The 25,995-nt window shown below is 48.8% G+C and overlaps 1 protein-coding gene across 4 annotated transcripts in view; it reads left to right on the top strand.

Annotated features, from left to right (window-relative positions):
• Sap47 (Synapse-associated protein 47kD) overlaps positions 1–25,995 on the top strand; it is a 77,044-nt gene that overhangs the window by 11,163 nt on the left and 39,886 nt on the right. For all 4 annotated transcript variants that reach the window (XM_011141103.3, XM_011141102.3, XM_011141105.3 and 1 more), the window contains exon 4: positions 8,004–8,125. In XM_011141103.3, coding sequence (XP_011139405.1) covers positions 8,004–8,125 — 122 coding nt within the window. The remainder of the gene's footprint in view (positions 1–8,003; positions 8,126–25,995) is intronic.

The raw sequence follows: 25,995 nt of genomic DNA, 5'->3' as shown, positions 1-25,995 counted from the left end.
ATTCTTCTGACTATGCTGTTCGATAGCTATTGGTACTTTCCGTGTGGAAAGTTAGTTCGAGCATAATCGTTTACACGTTGTTTCATCAAAGTTATAAATATATGATTTTTATATATTTTTCTTACAGATTGTGAAATTAAGTGCATGATAATTCTTTCAATGTCAAACATCGACAGGTTAAAAATTGCGCATATATTTTCTTAAAGGGTTAGGTTAGGAAGTTATAGAATAGATAATGCAACACATACACACACACACACTCTCTCTCTCTCTCTCTCTCTCTCTCTCGTTAAATTTTTATTAAATATCACTTTGCTAGAGAGAATTTCAACGACGCCTTTATGATTAATAATCAACGTAACATTCCTCTTTTGCTTGTAGTGATCCCATAAAAATATTCTTTTGACAAAACCCTATTAGCATTGCGAGTTTTCATTTTGCCAAATGACGAGGATCGTTTGCGAGGAAAGGAAGCAGCTTCCTCCTCCCTGCAAAAAAATTGCATGACTTTTCAACTAGGCCAAGCTAAGCCCTTGGCATCGATCCTCTCGTGTAATGTGGCTCGCACTCTTCTCAAGGGAGATCCCAGAGAACGTATTAAACGGAGAAAATTATGCCGAGTTGCCGATGTGATCGTTACCGTGTCAATTAAGTTTAACGTGTAATTAAACACCGCGACAGCAGTGAGACACTCCCGAGTGCGAAAATTCGAAATATTACTTCTGCTATGGACCCGACTTTGGTGACGGCTACTTAAGAAGGGAAGCTCGCCTCGAAGTTATTGCCGATAATCTGAGTTCTTTCGACGCTTTAATTAAACGACACGGCGCACTTTGATGGGACTTGATCGATCCCGCCTTTCATATTCCCCCGTGTTTTAAAAGGGATTCACTTTTTTCGTTTGTGTACGACTTGAAGTAATTCCAGAATATCCTGTCTCTACATTTTGTTTACCGAGATCACCATGAATTTAATGAATGCGATCGGTGACGCTAACAGACGGTTCAACGGCGTTACGAGACATTTAAATACTAATTTCAATTAATTAGTGAAAGCCTCGAGCTCTGGTGAATTTATCGGGACTGCAATTGACGTGCAGTTGAGAGAATCTGCTCTCTTACGCGTTCGGGCTCGATCGGTATGACTTGATGTTTTAACAATAATAATCAAAATAGATAAGACTGACGAATCTTCGAGTCGATCAAAGACTTTGTCGAGGAGATCGAAATCGCTGGATTTTCGAGTAACCTGCGTGCACATCATCGACAAATAATAGATCGCGCGTGGAACCTATAGAAACGCCGCAGCGACGAGGCTAGATATGCTCGCGGAATGCTAATGATTGTCCACGCCTCAAATCCAATTAATGATAATATCGCCGTTGATATAGAGCCACTCTTTCTAACGAGACACGAGTAACCCGGAGCATAATTGCCTCGCTCTCGGACCATTGAAATTTCACGGTTGGTTTGATCTACCGACAGCAGGAGAGCGACGGAAGAGACTTATAGAGAAAGAGAGAGAGTGTGAGCGCTGTTCTCTCCGGGGCCGGGCCATCGACTCGGAAATTTACGAACGCACTTCCTCGCATTCGTCAGATTTCAGGCATAAAGAGTAGCCCGAGCCACGAGCGATAATTGAAATGTGAGAATTATTTGGACTTGATTGTTGTCGGTTCTCCGACCCGAAAACGTCGCCGCGCCGAACTTTCGCCGTTTGCCGTTCGGAGGACAGAGAGATAGCGGGGATAGGGGGGATCTTTGCTCATTTTTCACAGTATTTCACACGGATAATTCTCCCGGGCGGTTTATCCGGCGGGGATTCCGACTGGTACACTTACTATCGCGATAAATCGACGAATAAGTGAGTACCGCGATGATAAATCGGCGGACGAATTCCTGATGGAGTCGAACGCGCGCGAGGTCTCTCTTTATCTTTAGCTGCCCTCGACGATTTATTTTTGAATCGTTTTTAAGTGGAGGTGGGGACAAAGGCCAAGTGCGTCGCTCCCGTCCCTCTTGTATTCTCCAGTACCGTCTGTTCGCGATAGTGTCTACGGGACCACGACTCCGTGTCATCCAATACGGAATATCGAGTGCGTCGTGCTCATTACTCGCGAAGAGGTCGCTCGCCGAAAGTATTTTTCTCTCTTTTCTCTCTTGTCGACTCTTCGCCTTCTCTCGGCTGCCTTCCTTTCTCTCGAGCTGCTCCTTAGACGGGAATATTGAGGATTTCGTGAATTCGTTGCTCTGTAGAAAATTACGAGAGAAATAACGTAAGACAAATTCCTTAATGGGATATATACAATGACCGATCTTTCAATCATGATCCACTCGAGTGCTTTTATCCGATATCATCGTATACACACCAGCAGAGAAAATGTGACCAAAATCCGCGAGATCTTCGTGGGAAATTGTACCTGAAAATTCACTCGCGTCGTCTTCGCTCGACAAACGCGCGTTTCCCGTTATTATAAATTACTCTCATTGTATTCCCAGCGGTTTAACGAGCAAAACGTCATGACATCGGGTGCTAGCAGGATGCTAGCGGAAAAACGAAAAACAGATTCCGTGTAATCCCGAGGTTGGTTTTTCCCCTTGCGAGCGTGATAGACGCAAGGTCAAACGTTGATTAAGCGCCAGTTGGCACGTCATATAATTCGGAAACTCAGTCGTCGCCGGTGGGGTTGCCCGATTCATCCCGCCGCGGCGGCTCTCCGTTATCGTTTTGTCGAAAAGCGGAATGCAGTTACCGCATCGTCGATGCTCCAATTTCAAGTCCACAACGTTATCGGCGTGTCGGGTTATTATCGTATGTGTGTGTGTGTGTGTGTGTGTGTGTGTGTGTGTGTGTGTGTGTGTGTGTGTGTGTGTGTGTGTGTGTGTGTGTGTGTGTGTGCGTCACACGTGCGCCACCGTCGTCGCGGTATTTACTCGACAAGGTGTCAGCGCGCTTCGTACTCCGCTCGGCTCATCTTTACACGCGCGTTGTTGCTACACAGGTATAACATCGTTATCAAGTAGCGTAAAGATAAATCCGTTCCAACGGCTGTGCGTTACCGAATCGCGTGTTGCGAGTTGCCGTACGAGCGGCAGTCACGTAGCGGGACCATTTTGTTAACGGGCATCTTGTTAACGGGGATTGGATAGCGCGCTATTTTGGCCGCGGTAGCGACAACCTTTTTCTTTTTCCTTATGTTTCGTTCTTACTCACCGCTACGCTTCCAATGTATTACACAATTATCGATGCGCCTGCATAACACGGAACGAGACCTCGTGACATAAGGATCGTGCGCCGCTAATATCGCACAAGGCAGTCACGCCGCTCTTATATATACGTGACCTTTCCGTACAAGATACTCCGCAAGGTTATATAAGGATACGAGACGCGGATAATTATATCGCTTTGTAAAACGCCTCCATTAACCGGACAGAATGAACGAATGAGCGCGTACGAGATGTCGCACGCTGTGCGCGATCGAGCTGAGTCTCGAGTTTTCATTCTTGACTACGAAATGTTTCGTTAGCGCGTCGTGGCCGTATCGTTACCGTTCGACGGCGCTCGTGAGTAACAAGTGAATATCTTATCGTGAAGAATTTGGGAGAGGGAGCGCGGTATCTTATCGGACCATTATGCGTCCTACGTACATCGTATCATTTCGCGTTCGTTTTCTTCACTCGTGACATCGCCTAAGTGATTGCTACAGAGTTCTGTCGTCGGTCAAACCGACGATACACTGTGCGAAATTTCCAGTCGCGTCTACAGCGCGGAAGTTCTGTCACGCGCGGCAAGTTCGCTTGCCAGCACCGTCTCTGTCGGTCGCTGTGAACTTTTCGTAACTTTGCGTCACGACGCGACGTCGAGCAATTTTCCGCTGTCGCTCGCCACCGTCAACGGTGTCGTCGACGTCGCCCCGAGCCATCTGCGTGGAAATAAAACGGAACTGGAGACCGTTAACGAGCAGGGTATCGTATATCAGTTGTGCCAATTACAGTCGAGTGCGATGGATCTTGCCGACGAGCCAGTTTCGTCTCAAACAGAGACGTCCCCTCGCACGCGTTTGTAACTGTCACGTGCACTTCCACGCAGAATCGCGAGTTCGAATTGCACGTCTAACCACCCGCGTTCCACGACGGACGGACGTTTTTCTTTCATCGCGTGGGACGCGAGCGGTCTCTTTCTCTCTTCTCACAAATGGAACAGCCAGTTTTCCGCGTCGCGGGCTTGTCCTCTCGCGACACCAGATTCTCGATTTTCTACCCAAACGTCTGTAACGTCTCGAAAACGTTCATAGTGCTCTCTGCTCCTCTCTCTCTCTCTCTCTCTCTCTCTCTCTCTCTCTGTTTGAACTTTCTGTTCCGCTTCCACTGCACGGCAGTTCTCATACAATTATTGCTGGCACCTAAAGAGTTAGCTCGGCGTGACGCGAATATCCGCGCGACACCTGCCATTTGTTTAGCAAGTCCGGGCCGCTACGCGCGGTGTGTCGCGAGGTATCGCGATGTGTACAACAAGGGATGAACCTGCTCACAGTGCACGTGCACGTGTGTATGTGTGTATGCGCGTGTCCGCATGCACTTCGGTTCTCCGGAATGACCACGATTACTGCGGCACCAATTATCCGGCGCCGATGCTCTCGTCGACACGTTGATGGCGATTATTAAGCGCCGCGGTGTACCGCCCCGAGAAACCGCTTTCCGCTGCATTTAAACGTCGACCGTTTCTCTTTAACAACCGACGGAGATGGACGGGGGGAAGAAACCGCGCGAATCGAATCGCGCGTCTCAATCCGCTTGATTAAACCGCTCGCTCGGTGCGGACCAGCGAGTTGTTGGCACTCCGCGCCTCGCGCGCCGCGCATTGTTCACGACGCCTCGTCGTGTTCCTCCGCGCGGTTTCGCGCCGATGATTTAAGGGCGCCCCTTCGTGGCCGCGGTTGTGAACGCGGCAGCGTCGTCGAGTGCCGTGTTACAACGCGATCGCGGTGCAACGGGGTTGCCGTTGTAGAAAGGAAAAAAAAAAGAAGAGGACGCGAGAATACGCGTTTTCCATTTGAAAGCCGCGCGACTCAACCGGGTATTCCACTTTCGTTCCTCTATGGCTCGTATAAAGCAACGTCGCAAGAGCTTCTCCCGCGAGTACCCCGACGACGCGACGTCGTTCATGAATTTCCACGAGTTCTCTCGCCGGTAGTTTAAAAGTCTCTCCCGACTGCTCTTCGTGCTTCTCCGCCCGGCCGCTTAATCGAGAAAGTATTGCGCTTTCGGCGCAATCTTGCTATTTGCGGCGGACGAGCGTTGCGTCGATTGGACGCGTTCAGCCTCGAGCGGGTGTGTCTCGATACAATCTAAATAAGAACCAAATTAACCCCGGATTCGCCGAGGCGAGTCTGAGTGCCGATGACGATCTCAAATGAAACTCATGCGCTGCTGCGCGAATGAAATTGGCGGAACTGTCGCGTTTCGAGCGCGCCCCGAGCGGCGCTCAGTTCCGCTTCTCCGCGAGATTACTTTTCTAAATGTGCTTGAAGGTTACGAGCGAATTACGAGTTTGATATGTTGGCGAGCACGGTGAGATACTCCGTAAGGTGGCAGCTCAGGACTCCGAGATCGAAGAACGCCGGCCGACCTTTTCCACGAGTCGTTAAAGCTATAAGAAGAGGTGAATCGCTTTCTATTTTATCGGAAGTGTAAATGTCACTGTAACTTACCGCGACCGACGCGGTGTACGGGAAAATGGCTAATACGCTTTTACGAGTGTGGGATTTAGACGATGACGACGACTTCGGAGTGCATCGACGATACACGTTCGTGTACGGCGCAGTGCAGCGGCGTTCCTACAGCGTTACCGTAACGGCCTGATTTTACTTTATATTTCTCCGTGCACTCACACACACACACACACACACACACAGCGCGCAGAACAAAATTATAGCCAGCTCGCACATTCGGTTAATACTTTACCGTTGCCTGCTTGTTGCGTAAAAATGAGATAAATGTGTAAAAACGGGGGCACGGGGGACTTTGCAGAACCATAGGTTCTGCTTTTTTCTTCAAGCTGATTTATCACGCGCTATTTCAGCCTGGGATTACGAACCCGCGAGGAGAACACGGAGAAGCCGTTCTTGCCGTTATTTCGCGAGGACCGTCTGTACGCCAACGTGGAGGATATGCGAAAATTATGCGGATAATACGTAACGTCGCGGAAACTCTCTTTATGTGCGGCTTTCGATTGCGATTTATATGTCCGCCCAACTATCGTGCGATACTCAACGACGCCCGGAGAGACGGAGAGAAAGAAAACGAGAGACAGAGATAGACGAATGCGATAGACGAGATAGAGATAGACGCGCGATATGCGAATTTCACGAATTGCGAATTTAATTCTCTAACGCTGCGATCGCTGCGACAAATTGAAATCACACCGAGGGCACGTGTCGGCGACATCTGCCGATGCATTAGTAAAAGTTGCATACAGACGTGTTTCGTGACCGATGTGTATGTGTGTGTGTGCATGTGAACCCGCCAAACAACTTAATAAAAAAAAATTCTCAATACAGTTCGATTGTACTTCGTTTGTACCTGTTTGTACCACTTTTTGTTTCGTTTGTAACTCAAAAAATAAAAAGATAGGGAGAGGAGAAAAACAGCCAGCAAGCAAGTATAAGATATCCGAAAACGGCCAACACCATCCGTAAGAGAATCGTTTGTATCCGTTTGTACCTCCCTTCAAATCGTTTGTACCTTAAAGGAACCGGAAGTACAGGATCTTTAAGAAACATGCAAGAGGTACTTTTGCCAATTTTTGAGATATCGCAAAACGGGCAACGCCATACGAAAGAGAATCGTTTGTACTAGTTTGTACCTCTCTTGAAATCGTTTGTACCTTAAATAGACCGGAAGTACGAAAGTAACCTTCCGACATATTCTGAAGATCTTGTACTTCCGGTTCCTTTGAGGTACGAGAAAACGATTTGAAGGGAGGTATAAACGGGTACAAACGATTCTCTTTCGAAGGGCGTTGGCCGTTTTGCGATATCTAAAAAATTGGCGAAAGTACCTCTTGGATGATTTTTGAAAATTCTTATTTCCGATTCCTTTGAGGCACAAACGATTTGAAGGGAGGTGCAAACGGGTACAAACACGATTCTCTTTCTAACGGCATTGGCCGTATCTTGCGATATCTTATGCTTTGTATCCTTTGTATCTTTTTATCCTTTGTAGTACAAACGAAACAAAAAGTGGTACAAACAGATACAAACGAAGTACAACCGAACTGTATTGTGAATTTTTTTTTATTTAGTTGCTTGCCAGGTTCACATCGGTCGTTTCGTGTTATATTTTAACGTCGCGGACATCTCGCAACTCGAGATTGCTCGCGGTTAACAGAAGTAGACTCTCAGCGGCGGACGCGCGTTCGTCCGTCTTGCTTTCTCATCGAGCCATCATAAAGTAACGAAGTCGGAATTCTCGGGAAAAGAGTCTCGTGAGAAATCTACCTGACATATCTGAGTTGGAATGAGCAAATGGCACGCTGTTCGCGCGTTGATTTGAGGACACTGCGCGTTTTCCCAGTCTCTCTCAGCTGGCGCGACTAATTTCTCTGTCTTCTCTTTTTTCTTTTTTTTTTTTTTTCAATCATGAGTCAGGCTTTCCTTGTGTTTTATGGATTTCGAGCGCCGCGAGGTCCTTTGTCTCGATGAGAACGGGAGCCAGAAATTAACGCGATCAAAACGGACGATACACGAATTTTCTATGCGGTTAGTGATTCTTTTGTCCCTTTTGATTCTTCGCTCAAAGAGCCGAGCGCGCGTGCGCACCTTTTATTTTCCGACGACAAACAAATGTAGTCGTACAATCCTGCTGCTGTTGCTATCCGTTGCTCTGCAGCTACGACCTTTTCGCGACTACGCGTTGTTCCCGCGGTTAACTGCGGACGGAACAGCTCCCTCACACAGAATGTCGCATTCGTTCTCGTTTCATTTTTCCGTGTTCTGTCAACAGTTTCCACGAAGGCACTGGCAGGTGCAAAGAGCCTCGGTGGATTCCTGTACAGCGCCGTGAACAAGGCCGGGAAGACCGTGGTGGAGGCCAGCGCGAAGATCAAGAAGACCGTCGAAGAGAATGTGAGTTTTTCCTCTCTTATTTTTTATGTAATCCTATAAACGTCGATCGATCCGTCTCTAATGACCCGCCGTCGCCGCCGCCGCGGCGGCGATGGCGACGGCGACGGCGACGAGGATGACGATTTCAATCGTCCGATACCGAGAGGTAGATATCGTCGGGACATGTTTCCACGGCTATTTAATCGACAGTATCATTCATTGCGGACGTATTCGCCTGTATCTCGTCAAAAAATAATGGCCCGGTGCAGCGACGATTTTTCGATGACACGATGAGGAGGAGAAGAGGAGGGGACTAAATACGGGACGCGATACGGTGCGCGTTGAATTTGCGAACGCACCGACTCGCGACACGGGGTCGCGAATCAGCCCGTCGCTCGTAAATCGTCATTTCCGCGAAATCGACGGTCGTTTCGCGTTACAAACTTCTGCCGCCGACTTGTATGCCACGCGACGTATGCGGCCGCTCGGAGTTATTTATCCGCGTTTTCGTGCATTACCGGGGGCGCAAGTGGGTCAACAAGAGTTTTTAACATTCTTCCGCCGTAGGCAGTGTTTTCGCGCTCGAGAACGTCAGTCTGTGCCCGAAAATTGCGCTCATGTTACCTCGCTCTCACGTTATCCGTCTCTAAGACTCGCGGTAGATTTGGAACAGTAGGGAATATATCAAGCGGAAGCGAATTTATTCGAGAGCATTTCGCCACAGAGACGCGTACAATCGCATTTGCACGGGAGCATTTTCTTCCCCGGGAGTCTTCGCGCAAAGGTAGGCGAGGAGAGGTGCCGTGTCGTCGGCGATGGCGGTTTCTCCCTTTTTATCCGGCGCCGCTCTTTGTCGGTGTCGATATCGATTCGTAGGATTTATGCCTCCATAATGGTATGGGCTGATATATGTGTGGCGCGTGCATATCCATTGCGTAACAGAAAACGCCATCCCCGCGAGGGAACGAGAGGGAGAAAGAGGGCCCGAGTGAGTGCGTAAGCCGCGACGGCGCGGCGGCTTCCTCTCGCGAATGCAGCTGGCGCATTACCGCGCACGTTCTGTATGCAATTCGGAAATTAAACGACTCTTAACATTCTCCGCCTGTGACGGGGAGCTTCCGCGATAGCTGCAGAATTCGGTATTCGCGGCGGTTACCGATTGTCTCTCGAGAGCACGGACGCTCGTACAAAATCTCGCAGAAACGTTAATTAACGAATACTACTGCGTTTTTTTTTTTTCTTTTAATTTGCTTTTTGAAAGGCGAACAACACGAACAACACGCGACATTTAATGCGCTCTCGTGGCTTCGACTGGGTGGAAGCGTTTATATCTACCATATACATTCGCTGAGAATCGTGTCGTCGCGTACGTTTGCCGGAACTCTTCGCCGGCCATAGAACTCGCATCGATCAGGAAGCTCCGCCGCTGTCGCTCGCATCGATACGCACATTTCGTATATATACACCGAAAGCATGAAAGGCTGATATCGACAAGTGCGCTGCTTCTCCGATAGTTCGATAACGCGCGATCATGATGAGAACATGCGGGATTCAGATCGCGCTTCGTCTTCTCGTCGGTTTACGCGAGTCGCTTACGTAATTAGAACGTAGATACAAATGCACAGGCTCACGCGCACACACGCACATATGGTGCGCACTGGTCGCATCATCCAGCCGCGAAAGCACTTTCGCGTTTATATTCTGGCTACTGATTGGAAATTGGAATTTTTGCTCATCCGCCGCCGCCGCCGCCGCCGGCTTTCGGACTGACGTACCGATGGACGAACTGTGTAAATTTGCGCGATGTGCCGATAGCTCGAAACTCGCCACCCGAAAATGTGGGTCATTGAGAGACGACGGGTCACTGCAATTCGTTCCGCGATTTCAGTTCACATCGCGCGGCGATGTGTTTTTTCGCGGCTTTTGCGCGCGCGCGTGCAAACCGTGAGAGTCGCAGATTTTGAAAATAGTGAGCGAGAGATTGAGAGAGAGAGAGAGAGAGAGAGAGAGAGAGAGAGAAAGGGCAAGCTAACGAACCACCAAACGGCGGGACACCCCGCGCTAAACGCTATCACACTAGTTTAGTTTGTTAATCTATTATTATCTATTATTAATCTATTGTTAATCTATTATTAATCTATTATTACCACGTTATTAATTCTCTCACGCCTAATAATTTTAATACAATTATGAATGTCCTCGATAAAGAGAGATGCGGGATGAGCCGGCTATAATTAGTGATCTACCGCGAACTGGTGGTAATTGAGTGTGAAACGATAATATGCTTGCCGTTTTCACCACTGCGCATAGAGCGGAGCTTCCGCTTTCGGCGCTTTGTCCCCCGCCGCTCGTTACATCATACCGCGAAAGTCTCGCGCGTCATTAATACGTTCGATACGTCGAGTGGAGACGTGAACGCCGCGCCGGCCGGCGGCCGGCTATCGCCAGATTAACAGCTCCGTTCTCGTGCGAGCATACAGCGGGCAAATTCATTGTAACGAGGCAATAAATAGAGGCGACTAATCGACCGTACGATACGCCGCGGCGAGAACTGTCAAAGACGCTCGCATTTTTCTCGGCCTTCTCTCCCGGCCAGACATGGTCGCTCTCGCTCGCGGTCGTGGTGGTGATTTATCGCTTTCGTCGTGCGCGCGTGTACGCGACACATAATTTCTCAGGAGGCTGCGACGCGCCGCGACGCGCCGCGACGCGCCGCGCCGCGCCGCGATGTATGCACCGTGCGTACATTCGTCGCGGCATCCGCCTGTCCCGCGGCGGTCCTCGATCATAAGTCGCGCACGTCTGTGCGTCAGGGAGACGTCGTGCCGTCTGATTACGTTGACATACGTCACCGTCAATCCGGTTAACGTGGCCGAAAGCGGTGCAATGGAGTTCCCTGGTGTCGACGAGAGCCAGGAGAGACAAGAATCTCGAGAGGAAGCTGGTATATTCGGAGGGAATCGTAATTTCCATGCCGTGAAGAGCGCGAAGTTTCAGCGGCAGAACGAGAAAAAGGAGGGGCAGGGGAGAGACATTTTATAATTACCTTCATCGGAATTCAACTTCTGAGGTCTGTATTCTCGAGGTTTTCGAGCGTAATGAAGAGCTGATGGAACAATCGGCGACATTAGTTTAGTTATGGAACGTTTACCGTTGTCACTAACAGCACCGACGACGTATTATGCTAATGTTAATTGCACACAATTTCGGCACTTACAGCAGTTTAATTTTGCGCTTATAACGACACGGGAGGAGGGTGGCATAAATTCGCACATGTAAATTCGCCCGTTGTCGCGCCGTCCAGCCGTGTATCGCCGTTGCAACCGACGTTACATGGCTAAATGCATGACGAAATAATCGCTGATATTACGTGACAAGCGTCGGCAAACAAACACGAAAGCGGGATCTGTCGTCGTCGTCGTCGTCGCATGTACCAATCGCACGTCTGCGAGAATGCAGAATTATGAGAGAGAGAGAGAGAGAGAGAGAGAGAGAGAGAGAGAGAGAGAGAGGATTCGCATGTTCTCACGAGCACCGAAATTGTGTGCGCGTGTAATGCGCTTTTTCACTTGCGTCACGCTCGCACATCATTATCGATCGCAATCGACGTAATTGATCGGGGTATTCGTTTCGGCGACGTTGTTATCGTTCAATCATCTTGTTTGTCAATTGTGTATCGTGCCGCCACCGGTGCGCACGACTAACGGTGAATTTTGTCGAAGCAACGCTTTGCATTTAGCTCTCATTTGCGTAAACCGTTTACCCCAGGTGATTCGAAAAAATTCGACACGAGCCGCGTCGATCTGCATCGTATTTGTACTTCTGCGACGGATTTTTGCAGCGTTCGTCAGCGCGAATTTGATCGAATTCTCTTCTTGAATCAAATTTTGTTCTACTGATATTTTATTGTACAAGTGAGACAAGTAATTATGCTAAGACTCTGAATCGGCGATCGACGAAAGCCCATCGCGAAAGGATTATGCTAGCGACTCGATCTCACGCCGGTCGGCTATTGCAAGTGAGTACGATTCCGTGTCGCGCAAATGTATAGCTTCGAGTCGATATGGTTATTAATATCTTCCGGAGAGAGGCGACGATGCTCGACCCATTTTCATTTATTACTCGGTAAAGCCAGGCGACTGCCGCTGCTCCTTTGTATGTTCTCACGGCTCTTTCATTTCGTTTTATGAAATCGCGGGTGCGCCCGCGAGTACGCTCGGCGTGTAATTCTCAACGAGTTTATTGCTGTTACACGAGAGATGTCTCACCAATGCGAGGAAGAGAGAGAGGAGGAGGAAAACACTTGGAAACACATGTCGCCGAAGACAACCGCGTCACCGCGACATGTGTCAAGATTCTCTCCAGGCGACCATGTGTATGTCGATGCGTCGATGTCGCGTCCGATCGCGTGTTATCGGCGAGTCATGTGACGCCACACAGCTTGTTCGCAAGTTGATTTTTACTACACGTTACGTCGCGATTTCTCATCCAACTGAGTAACGTTAGCCGATCATCTGTCCGAGTTGTCGGCTTATATCGGCTTACCGTCCTGATCGCATTCGTTCCACAGTGACTTTATCGTCGTGCACGTGCACGTGCGTCTGTGTGTGCAAAAAGAAAGTTTGGCCGATCTAACGTGACAATGAACGATCTGTAGAAGCACTGTCTTCTTTCAACTGAAAGAAGGCGCTTGGTCCATCCATTGTCACGTCAATTTAACCGATCTTCCTCGTGTATTATATCTCGAAATGCTCCGTCGGTCTTTCAAGTCGGACGGGATTTGCAGGGTTGATGCAGAGACAAGATTTCCACTCGGGAGTGTATCGGTGGAACGCTTATAGGGATGTTGACGCGATATACTTGCTGCTTTTGCGCCCCGATAAAGCGTGGTCGCTACGCCGCTTAAATACGAATAAACGCGACAGGGCATCATCTCGTCGTTCGGATGTATCGTTCGCGGTCGCGGTATCTATTCGCGTCTTTATTTCAGCCGGTCGGCCTCTTGGCAACGGGATTTATGTATATGCGCGTTGCACATCGTCGATCACGCGCCGTTATTCCTTCGCGACACGTATAACTCGCTCTTCACTTTATATATCGCGATCAATATCGCCGGCGGGGCGCGGCGCGGCGCGGCGCGGCGCGGCGGTGCGTTTCCACCGACTAGATGGCTAAAGCGACCTGGCAGTTATCGCGCGTGTGCGGCTTTCAGACCGCGGAATTTCGCCACGTATTGCTGACATTTAACAAGTTGTAGACGAGGTGCATTCCGCGAAGACGCGACTGCGTCAATATGCATGCAACGCGTGTCAACCCGGCGGAATTGTTCGTATTGCCGTGCTCGATATTTTCGAACAGTTTTAATTCTTTATCGCGACGGTCTCTCGCTGCCTCCGTTTTTCTCTCTAGTTGCCGCATTTGTAAATGATATTTCTCATTTAATCCGCACAATTTACAAAATTCGTCGATGCTTCATGTAAATGTCACGACGCATTATCACTGTCGTCGTACGATGAGCAATAATACGTAGAAACGCCCGCGAAAATATAGAATTATAGAGAGAGTCGTCGTATTATGCTGTACATCAGAATTCACTCATGAGCGAGCTTTCGCATTTCGATGGCTGGCAGTGGTTTAGTTTGAAAACTCAAGCCACGTAACGAGAGAAGTTTGATGATATCGTAAAACTCTCTTGCTTCCTCTCGGGCTCCCGTGCTTTTCCTATACATCCGATCATGTAGAACACGTATATTTAGTAATCCCGTTTCCCGAAGACTTCGCAGGTATTTACGGCGGCAGCTGGAGTAATGCATCTCGCGTAAGAATCTCCTCGTAACTTTGTAAAAGCTCTACGAGATTCCGTTTACAATTATTAATCTCACCCTCTTCTTCCTTCTCTGCGAGTTCGCCGAAGAATGAAACATGCATACGTTTTCATGTCGAAAGTTTCATAAATCCGCTCCTAGTTATTCACGAAAGTTCACTTTTCTCTCTTTGATTTAACGACCTCGCGCACGTGTTCGGCGAGTAAGAAGTTTCGACGCATGCGACGGGCATGAAGAACGTCGTGAGACGCCCTTGCATATAGCGCCGTTATTATTATATCTACAAAAATAAGACGCTCTTGTAAATCTCCTCGTCGGAGTGATTCCCGCGGAAAACACCTCGCGTAATTTCCGCCTTCACCTAAAAGTTGCGGGAATTAAATTAGAAGTTTGCCCACTCGCGGAGCTCTATCTCGGAGGGCGGACGCAACGGCACGTGCCTTGCCGCATGAGTAAATAGCGTTCTCTCGAATCACGGACATCGCATGGGCTGTGTACGTAGGTCTCGTCTTTCACGTTGCAATTCATGATTATCACTTGCGACCAACTGTTGTTGCAACGTATCGCGGAAAGAGAGAGAGAGTGAGGGGGGGGGGCGCGTTAAATCGCCTCCAGCCGACGAAATCGAATAATTCGACGTCGCCGTCGCTTATTCGCGCCGCCGAATAACGACGACAGCATCTCGCAAGTCGGCAGACCGCAGCGCGTCGGCGGTAATCCCCGAAGCAGACTATCTATCCATTTACTTCGCGTATACAGCGTGTAATTACCAGACGACGGCTCGAAACAAAGAGCGAGTTAGCTAAGTGGATCGAGCGCGTGCGCTCGATGTTGCGCCCAACCGAGCGCGTCTGATCAAAGCGCGACTGTAATCACTGAAATCAGCCAACAACAAGTGGATAGATATGGACGCGACCGGCCGAGACGGCGCGTTTGATCAGACGTCACAGTTAATTTCCTGTTTTCTTTGCTCCTTATTACGACTCCATAAAACGCGAACGCACACGCATGAATGGACGTTTCGTGAATTGACGCATATCGAGTCGGCCTGTCTGTCTGCCGCGGCAGAGCGCGTCGAGACTACCCGACGTGCATACACAGCCGAAGAATAGGGGCAGTTGGTATTGATCCGCAACGCCAACCCCCCGATGCTTTGAGAGCTCGACTACGCTAACGGCGGCGGCGGCGGCGGTGGCGGCAGCAGCAGCAGCAGCAGCGGTGGTGGCGGCGGCGGCGGTGGTGGCGGACTGACTCACACAGTTCACACTGCGAGCATCTCTCGGTTTGTGCATGGAACTTCCGCGAAAAGCTGACGATAACAGCAAGGCCAACCATCACCACCACCACCACCACCACCACCACCACCACCACCACCACCACCTCCTCCTCCTCCTCCAGCACCCTTTTCTCGATGCACCCGTCGCAAATAGTCGGGCCTGTGAGCGCAGGCTTTTTTTATTTCGCGGCCGATACCTCGTTCTTGTAACTGGTATGTTTCATTTACTGTTATTCGGGAAAACAATTTTCCACGATTCTTCCTCCTCTTCCTTTGCCATTGGCAAAATCGATATTACACTATCGCCGTCCTCTCGGCAACATGTTGCTCGACTTATCTTTGATTCGTCGGAACACTATTTTGTTGTTCTCCCCCGTGAACGTCCGTGTGTCGTAGACAAAAGATCTGTTTTCAGGCTATAGGGGATATTCAGGGAAGGGATATTTTTTCATTTCTCTGTCGGAGGTCACGGGACAGTTAAGGATCAATATGCGAGATGTCAGTCTTACTCTCGTGCGCGGGGCGTCGTTTGTCATCGGTATGACGGACGGATGGACGAGTAGACGAGGCTCGATAGGGTTAAACGCACCTTTTCAGCCGACTGCGGAGCGGCCGGCCTTGTTCTCTCTTTTTCCACTCGCTCTATTTTGCCGCGATGCAGCACCGCCGCTGCGCGCTTGATGAGAATCGATGGCCCCAGAGCCTTGAACTTTCTCCGCTCTGTCGCTCACCGCTTTCCACGCATACATACCGTGTTCCTCTCCCATGCTTTGCCTCCCCCCATCCCTCTCCTCTACTCTCCTCACCTCTCACCCTACTCCCGCACCCTGGTACGTATCGAATGTCGATTCTAGACGCTAACGGATTTCGTTAGCGTGACAGCTCAAGGTTGCCGAACGGCTGATGGCCATCCGCCGACGGTCCATTTCAATGAACGCAACGGTGCGATACGCGTGAATACACTCGGTGTGATTGTTATCTCTCGATTATTTATATATATATATACATCTCGACCGCGCGGCGGATTAACTGATACGCGCTGATACCGTGGATGATATTTCGCGCGCGTGCTCTGAAAAATATCGCGCGAGCGACGCTTCCCTGCGCTTCTCCCTCCGCGTTATATCAACATTCGTGTGTATTCTTTGCATTCCTCATGGTATTTGGATCGTGCAAACAGCGTCACACCATTTGTTCCTTTTGACACAAAACGCGTGACACATGAGCCGACCTCTCCGTTCTTGACAGTGAAGTATCGCTGTTGCAATTCATTAAAAATTTTTCTGAGCGACGCGGTGTCGTTTATCAATTACAGCGTCACAAAGAATCGTATTGCCGCTATATGCCGCGGATGGGATACGTGCCTGCGTTAGAATATCCAAATGTCGGGTGAAATATTTTACTCGTATAGCATCAAAGAGAGAGAGAGAGAGAGGAAGAGAGTCCTCGATGATGACCTCTTCCTGATTTTATCATTTCGCCGCTTCCTCGCGAAATCGGAAATCTCACCACACTTTCCAACGATCAACCTCTCGAGATTCTTCGTCACTTGTCACTCACTGTTGCGGTGTTTGCACGCCCCGCTGCTGCATGCGGCCGTACGGAGACTCTCTCAGCAAGACACTCGGCGACTGATCGATATTGAGCCTTGACCTTAGCAAGAGTGATACCGGGTGCATCGCTCACGGCGCGTCGGTGAGAAGCGCCGACGCGACTCACGCATATCGAGTGCTTCCGCCCGCACCCTTCTGTCTAACGTTCACGAGATCGCGGTGAATGTCGCGACGAGATCGCCGTATGTGAAAGAGTAAAAAAAAGAAAAAAGAAAGAGAAGGGATCGTGAAAAGTACGCCGCGCTGTGCCCTCGGGATTCCCGGACGACGAGCTGTTTACGCACAGGGGGTTTTATACGAGCCACGTTTCAACGGAATTCAATTGCGAAGATCAAGGTGGCACATCGACCGCCGTATTACCGTCCTCGCTTTTGTGCGGTTCTACAGCTTCGCGAATAGGCAATTTTCGCAACGTCTGTTGGCTCTCTTCCGACGAAGACGGAGACGACGATCACGGCGGCACGGCGGCGAGGTTAAATAAATAATAAAACCACCGTTGTGCGCGTGTGCGACGTCGCGACGTCGTTGTCGTCGTGTTTAACCTGCGTGGCACGCTCACGTATTGACTAACCGTCACGCTTGAGCACGCTCGGGCGTGTCGTTCCGAAATTTGAAAATACGTGCCCGCGTTCGTAAAATTTTCACGTCTCGCGTATTAGTCGTGTAAGCGACGGCTATCAGATTTTATAGACTTACCGTTGGAAAATATGAAACCGACCGCTTGAGAGGTTATCACACCTCTTCTCTTTTTCTTTCGTTTCTTCCGCAGAAATGCGCTAAAGACCGTGCGAACTTCGCGCTGCTAAGACAGCTTCGCAATTTCGCGACGAACGTGTCGCACAGCACGTTCAAGAGGCGAACCGAAATTGCAAACAACGCGCGGTTGAACACTTTTAACGCTCGCCGAAGCGCCATTCATTGCGCTCGCGTTTATCGCGCGGTCATCGCGACACTGCCACCGGTAATTACATGTTTCATTGTCATAACGGACGGCTGGTACGTGCGGACAGGCCGCTCTCGCGCTGAATACGAAAGCGAGCTCGAAGATTAATTATCGCGATGCCCGCGATGGAGCGAGCAAAAAATTGCACACCGCGCGGTGCGTAATTGATTCGACTTGTGCGGGCTCCTCGCTTGCGCCACTTCCTCGTCCATTTATCTGGTAACAATTAGGAAAACACGAAAAGTCAGAGATGAAAGGTACGCCCCTTTCCTCCGTGAACATCAAGCAGCAGATTAATTGCCGATTTATCGAGCCGTGATGATGCGTAATTTCGCTTCGAAATTCGATATCGTGCGTCCGAAGTTTTTAGAATTCCATCAAACGTCGCGAATTCGGCAGATCAGAGACGACGTTGTCGTCGCATTGCAAATAAATTTTGCAAATAAATATCTCGATCTATATCACGTCGATATATCCGGAATTTGAAAAAAATCCAAGTATCGCCGACGGCGCGGCGCAACGCGGCAGGAAAGACAAGGGACACGCGATGAGTAATGCCCGGGTAATGCGTCTGCTTAATTCGACAAACTCGGCGAATGTAGCCGCGCTTGAGGCATTATTTGCATTCCGCGGAGTCACGTTGAACTTGGCATACTAGACGGTCGGTCGGTCGGTCGGTCGGTTCCGTTCGTATTCCACTGGAATGTCGGGACTTTTACGACGCTCTATAGGAATTTGCGGTCGACGTGCCGCGATTTTGAATGGACATCGAAAATGCGTAGGACGCGCGCGTAGGACTCCCCGCTTTCGGAAAGCGTGTGTCAGGAAAAGCAGTGAGTCAGTTGCTCTCGTCGGGCTGTCGACGTGGAAAATCGAAGCGCCGCGCCGGGGCGCAAGGCACCCTCCGTGCAACGCAGGAGCAGCACGCGTGGGGATAATGTAAATTGTCCAATCTCGCGCTGCCTTTAGCAGCCCCGAGGCTGCAGTCGATTCCGCGTTAATCGAGATCGAAAGTTTCCTCAGTTTGCCCGGTCGCCGACGGCGCGGGCAAACTGAGGAACAGACGGACGCAGATCCGAGCTGGAATCGTGCCGCTCTGAGATCAGCTTCAAATTATCCCCCTTTTCCGACTCCAGTCCTCGAGAAGATGTATTATCTCGTAGATTTAAGAGCGGAATCCTCCTCACGCGAGCTAGGCAAATTGCCGGATCAGCGGACACGTCGACGAATTCGCTCTCTTTCTTTCTCTCTCTCTCTCTCTCTCTCTCTCTCTCTCTCTCTCTCTCTCTCTCTCTTTCTCTACTTATCCTATCCGACGCGAGATCGTCTTATCGAAAACTTTACAGCACAAACTGATACAACCATCTCGCGCGCGGTTCGTGTTACGAATAACGCAGAAAGTTATCTGGGATTGTTCCGCGCGGAGATCTCGCTGCTCTTATTAAAGGTTATACGCACTCGCTGCTCCTATTAAAGATTACACGCTTCTCTTGAATATACAAAGTAAGAAACATATCGTTCGTAAGGGTAAAAGGAATTTTCGAGAAGATCCTTTTAGAAGCTCTCCGGAGAAAATCGAGTGTTTCGTAATATTTCAGTGATTTCGGAGCTAAAACGGGAGAGAACGGTAGATTACCTCCTCGCCGCCGTAATCTCACGGAATTATGTCGCGGCGCAAATTCTCCTTGTCAACCTCTTTAATGGGAGGCATCGTCGGGGCCGGCTACTTTCCCGTCCTTCTATTATCGTTTCTCATTCCCCAGCTCGTTTCTCAGTGCGTCAGATATTTTTTTCCCCTCTTTCTTTTCCCAGCGAGACGCTCCATGGGGTGATCTATCATTTACCGTGGGTTAGCAGCGCGTCACTTTAAACCATTCGCGTAATTTTACCGCTACGTTCTGTGAATTTCTAACATTTCCAACGGGACGTCCGTTTTAATTACGGCGACACAGTCGCGCGCGACTCGTGCGGATGTATTTATTTTCTAACCACGTGAGGTTTCCGCCGGCTCGATTAAATTTATTAATGTCCTCCGTCACATTCGGCGAAAGGGACATGCCGCGAGAAGGGAAAACCGAGAAGGGAAAACAGTTGTGGGCGGCGTAGCTAATCGTCGAACGCTCGATAATCAAGCTTTTGTGTCAAGTAAAATCGATGAGCTGTTGCAAGCTGAAAGCGACCGACCGAGTCGACAGGCAGCTCTCTTCCCAAAGGTCAACCCGCCGACCATTTGCATCCGTAAACTCGTTTTACTCCTCGCGCTCTGTCCTTTTTTTGCTCCACACGTGCGGAATAATGTCACTTTAAACGAGGAGCCGTGCGAACGAGAACGACGACGACGATGACGACGCCGCTATCACCCTTCCCCCGGGGGAGTTTGATTGCGTCTGCGAATATTTGATGAATAATTCACGAAGAGCTTGCGTGAAAAGAAAGAACGCAGACGCTCCAAGTACACGCTTGCGCACGCTCATGAGCCGCGCGCACCGACTTCTTTTCGAGAAAATACTTGTGTCGCCGATTGAAAAATTTCCCGTTGCATCTGGAATGCAATTACGTCAACGCGATACCACCCTCTCACGTATATCGCGCGCCCTTCCCCTTCGATTCGTTGTGTTGGGCGTGCGTAGCAGCGCGCAGGTTTCCGCGAATTCATATTATCGAACGACGTGGAACTCTCTCGTCGTCATCGCGATTGGTAACAAAATTATCGGAAAACTTGGCGCACATTTCTCATGGCCAAATCCGCTCCCTCCCTTCCTTCCTCGTCTCTCACTCTCGAACGCACAGGATTCTCGATACATAGTCCACCGTGTTTTTCACGCGAGCTATAATCAACGTGACTTTCTATTTCGCTGAACTAAACCGATTGATTCGTTACAGGCATGTGAAAGGCCGTCGGTAAAAATCGAGAGCGCGCACACGCTCGCGGCGCAAAGTCAAAAGTAATATTTTCCCCGCTACATCGGCGCTCTCCAATAAATGCGACGCGGCGTTTCTCTTTTTCATTAGCGACGTCTCTCTGCGGTGTGCACCGAGTCCCTCATGTCGCAGCGAATATAAACGCGTCCCACTTCGTCGGTGCGGCGCCGACTGCATAATACCAGCGACTTTACGGGCTGTAAAGATTTTTCTGTGGCCGACCAACGTGTCGTGTGTGGGTTCCTCTGTGTGCTCATCGGCGTCGCGCTGTGACAGGCGTTCTCGCGAAGGAAACGGAGCTGCAGTTGCATTCCGCGAGCGCCGCAAAGGCTGCACCGAGCGCAGCCTTGAACTTACTCGCTAGCGTCCGTGTCTTGCGAGACACCTCTCTGTTCGCACACTCTTGTCGCTTGACGTTAATTAAACTCCTCGAGGTTGCGCCCGAACGTCGAGATCAAAGTAGCCGTATCCGAGCGGATTTCCTCCCGCGAGCGTGTCGAGAATCGTCGAACTTGAGGGAACACGAGGAGTTATTTGCGTTATCGCCAACTTGTATCGAAACGACTTCACGAAGAGTTATCGCCGTCGAGTGCTCTCGATATCAAATTTATGCCTTCGAACTGAACAAACGTATGCGTTAGATCCCCTATATAATACGACGATACGCTTAATAGTTGTCACTAAAGAATCTAATTCGCGCCTCGCGTCTCAATTCATTGTCTCTCTTTCTTCCGATCTGCGCATGACGTCGGCTATAGAAATCTGCCTATAGAAAATGGCCGCATTATACGATATGCAACGTACGACTCGGTACGACTTTCTTCGATTCTCACCGCCGTTTACGCGCGTTCGATGTAATTCTATGAGCTGAACGTACGTTATTAATCAACGCGTAGTTATCGTCGAACCGTTGCGCCAGTGGGACGCGCTAATAGAAAGCTGTATGGAATACACAGCTTCCATATCGGATAGCGACGACGACGCCTATGGCCACAACTGATTGTTACAGTCTGCGTTCCGGCAGCCATTCTTCGATGGACAAATAATAGCGGTTGTGTGCCGTTGTGTGTGCACAGCGGGTTTCACAAATTAATTTATCGGAAAGAGTTGCCGATCGAGCGCGGCACGTTATCCTTCGCGCTTCGGTCTCTGTTTTTCTATCTTCACGAGAGACGATTTCCCGCGAATATTTCGCGCGCAATACGGGGAATGAAGTTACAAGCGCGTGGCGAGACACGCGGTGTAATCAAGTGGGAACTCGCGAGAATCGTGTTAGAATGTTTCCCGCGCGAGACAAATCGCGTTATACATTCGTGTACGCTATAAATTTGAATACGGCGGACAGGCCAAACAAGGACGAACCAACGCCGCGGTGGCGACGGCCACCTCGGGCAAACACACCTCGTTATCAAGAATATTCCGAATTTAACTTTGGCCGCAAATAGTAACGACCATTAAGGTCGCCGTACGTCGGAAATTTACTCGTGCCACGCAGTGCGGTGCAATTTTAATGACGCTACCGCCCGCCCCGCGAGACAATATAAAGCGTGTGCGGTATGCACGTGACTTTTCGTCCTTCTCGGATTATACGGACACTCTTGGGAAGGCGAGATTGTTCGTCGACGGGACCTAAAAGTGTCTCACAGGACACGTAATGTGCGACTCGCGACGTCCCCTTGCGCTCGCTCGATCCTTCTCGAAATTTGATCGCCCGAGACCGCAGATTTTTCCTCGTGAATCAACAATTATTATTCTCTCACATTAGTCTTATTAGTCTCCTATTTGAAATATTAATACGTTGACTGGCGCGCGCTGATTGCCACTAATTATTTCAACGCTCGACACAATTTTGAATAATCGAATATGCGGTGAAGAAATTTCGACGCGTATACTCGTCAGTTCGTTTTGCCGTTTCCTCGACTGTATATTTCATTCGTTGTATTCAGTCGGTTACATTACGCATTTTATGCATAAATCACGTGCTTATATTGTATAAATTACGTCACATGTACACAGAGAGAAAGATTTAGTTGAATCTAACAAATGCTTATCTGGAATAGTCCAGATAAATTTTTTGATTGAACAAAGTTTTGTTTGACGCAACGAAAACATTTCGTTGGAACTAAGCTGCAACAAAATATTTTTCTTGCGTCAAACAAAAGTTCGTTCGATCAATCAAAAAATTTATTCGGACTATTCCAAATAAGCATTTGTTAGATTCAACTAAATCGTTCTCTCTGTATACGGTACGTTATATTTACGCTACGCCGTATGTATATTACGTTACGTTATATTATTTTATAAATTACGTGATTTATCACGTAGTTTGTGAAATAATAATTTATGTAATAAAACGCGACATTATTACGGTCACTAGTGGCCACTGTGATGATTATGTTAATGAGAATTACACTAGACTTCGTCAGGGTACGGCGGGTCGGACTTGTCGCCGAAGTGCCTCAATCACAGACCGGTATATTCTCTCGACTACCCTCCGGGGTCAAATGGCAATTTCTACCCTTGTAATGAGCGTAACATCAACTTCACCCCACTTCGGTAATAACTCCGGTGCTAACTTCTACCTCTACCCTCTCCGCGGTAACTGCCACGTCCGCGCGAGATTTCGGCCGACTTCGGTAGACGGGCGAAATGGAAAGTGGACGGATTACATGCAGAAACGTGAAGTCGCGATAGATCGCGTTGCGTTGCGCCATCAGCGAGTTAAGGAGGGTCGATTCGTGCTCGTGCCCGTGAAAAGAAACGACAGAGTCGCTCGCCGCAGGACAAAGAGGGAATCAGAAATGAGGCCGCGCAAACACAGCGAGTATCGACCGATGGCGCGAGAGACGCCAACGGGGTAGGTCGATCAAGGTGGATGGGTGCTCGCATACGTTGCCATATAGTTAATAAATTCTCTCTAAACACCGGCGAGAGATTATCCCCGAAGAGTACCCGTCGGCGTTATTGGGAATTTCTATCGCGAATACCGATAGCGGGTTTATCAGCGGCAGCAGTAACGCTAATCGGCAGCGCCGCGTCAAGTTGCTCGGTCGCTCCACAATGATTGTGGTAAAAAAACCTTCGGCCCTTTGTTCTAGGCTGCAAAACTGCTACATAAGTTCTCTTACACGAAAGGTATCTCCGGTGCTACCGAACGCCGCGAGCAATTCCCAAGCTTCAGGCGTTGCTACCACATCTGGCAGCGCTGTGAACGCATTTTGCCAGAAATTATGTAACAGTTTCAGGCTCAGAACAAAAGGCTAAAGGCTCACCTATCGTAGATCTTTTCGGTCGGTGTTTGTGTCCAGGGCAGTTGATTACTATCAGCGAGCACGCGACGGTGAATATCGTCCGGTAATTTCACAGAGATGAATATTAAGAGAGTATTGTTCGATGCTCGCACGAACAGAAAGAGAGGATACCGTTACAGCGACCGTTATCAGTGAGTATTTACAGTCGGAGAATATTAATAATTATCGTTCGAATTCCCGACACATTCAGTCGTCACGGTTCGTGAACGTTGTGAGCAGGCTGCTGGATGCCGCGAGTGTGGCAGGTTATGCATCATCGGCTGTGCGTGCACGCGCGCTAGTTCACTTGCACGTCATATGCACGCACGAACTTCTCCTCTCTCCCTTTATCTCCCCCCCCCTCTCTCTCTCTCTCTCTCTTTCTCTCTCCCTCTCTCATCCGAGCACATATAATGCAAATGGACACGAGGATTATGCCGGATGTTCCGTCGATGGTACATATACGGTATTCGTTCGAACGGGGATCCTTTGCCTTATCTTATTTCGCGCGGAATTGTCTCTTAGAATCAACGCTCGCGCATCGTCGACGTAGATAGTCGTGGGGAAGATAGATTCAGTCGCGAGATATCGGGCGTCGCACAGTGGGAAATTTTGCTCACTTTTTGGACAAAAATCTTGTTAGAGCTCAATTCTTCATGAAATTGAATGATTTTTTTTTTTAAATATTCGTAAAGACTTATACTTTAAGCTGGTACTGCAGAAATTTAGTTATCGTTAAACCTACATTAAAGAAAGATGATCAAATGCGAGTAAACCTAAAACTCATATATCAACCATATACTCTTAAACATTTAAAACGTAGAACCTTTAGCCTTAAACTCTTAGAAGTCTTCTACAATAAGCAATTAGTCAGAAACCGTAAGCAAATTGACCAACCACAGTCGATAATTTAAAAAATAATCGAATATTATTCGTCAATTTGCTTACGGCTTTTGACTAATTGCTTATTGTATAAGGTCTCTTAAACCCTCAAAACGCTTTAATCCTAAGCCCTTAAACTTAAATTCTTCAACCCTAAAGGCTAAAGGTTCTACGTTTTAAATATTTAAGAGTATATGGTTGATATATGAGTTTTAGGTTTACTCGCATTTGATCATCTTTCTTTAATGTAGGTTTAACGATAACTAAATTTCCGCAGTACCAGCTTAAAGTATAAGTCTTTACGAATATTTAAAAAGAAAATCATTCAATTTCATGAAGAATTGAGCTCTAACAAGATTTTTGTCCAAAAAGTGAGCGAAATTTCCCACTGTGCGTCGTCGAGAACGATGAGCGAAAACGTCCACTTCCTGCATCGGATGTTATCCCCTCGATCCCTGATTAATGACGAGCGAGTGCGCGCGCAGTGACATTGAGGAAAAGAAGAACGGGAAATGTCGACGTGTAATAAAGTGTAACCTTCTCGGGAGCGGGAGATGCTTTATCTCTTATCTCGTCGCACACACAAAGAGAGACAAAAAGAGACGAGATGTACAAGAGAGACCGGGGGGGGGGTTGGACCTCTTTTTCGTCGATACCAACTTCCATCGTTAATGGCTGCTGCTTGTGCGCCAGCGCAATCAGCAGATGCTGCCGCACACTTCCGTTATGAAGAGTCTTACATTTTTTTTCTCTCTTCCATTTTTGCGACCGTCTTCTCTCGCGACCGAGCGGATAGCGTGCGACGTGTCGCCGTGTTTATGGTGATTTTAATGGAAAAAAAATCCGTCTTATAGAGAAACTCGATCGGGAATATAAATTAACTACTTAATACTAGCGCCGGTGAATTTCAGCTGGTCGCGAATAAGTGAAAGAGGTGTCCGCTTTCTGCATGTTGTCGGTAATGGATAGGTAATAATAAACATCCGCTTCGAGTATACGTAACAGCGGAAACATCTTAAATTTCGCGGAGATATTGTAACCCGAGAATTTATAGCCCGTATTCTCTGCACATGTGTGTGTATTCTTCCGCGGTTACTATAAGCCGATAGCTTCGTGCGCGTGTGTTCTGTCCAGAGACAG

The sequence above is a fragment of the Harpegnathos saltator genome, unplaced genomic scaffold, assembly GCF_003227715.2.
Source record: "Harpegnathos saltator strain DR-91 unplaced genomic scaffold, Hsal_v8.6 scaffold184, whole genome shotgun sequence".
Lineage (NCBI taxonomy): Eukaryota > Metazoa > Arthropoda > Insecta > Hymenoptera > Formicidae > Harpegnathos > Harpegnathos saltator.
This window is presented reverse-complemented; position numbering and strand designations above follow the sequence as displayed.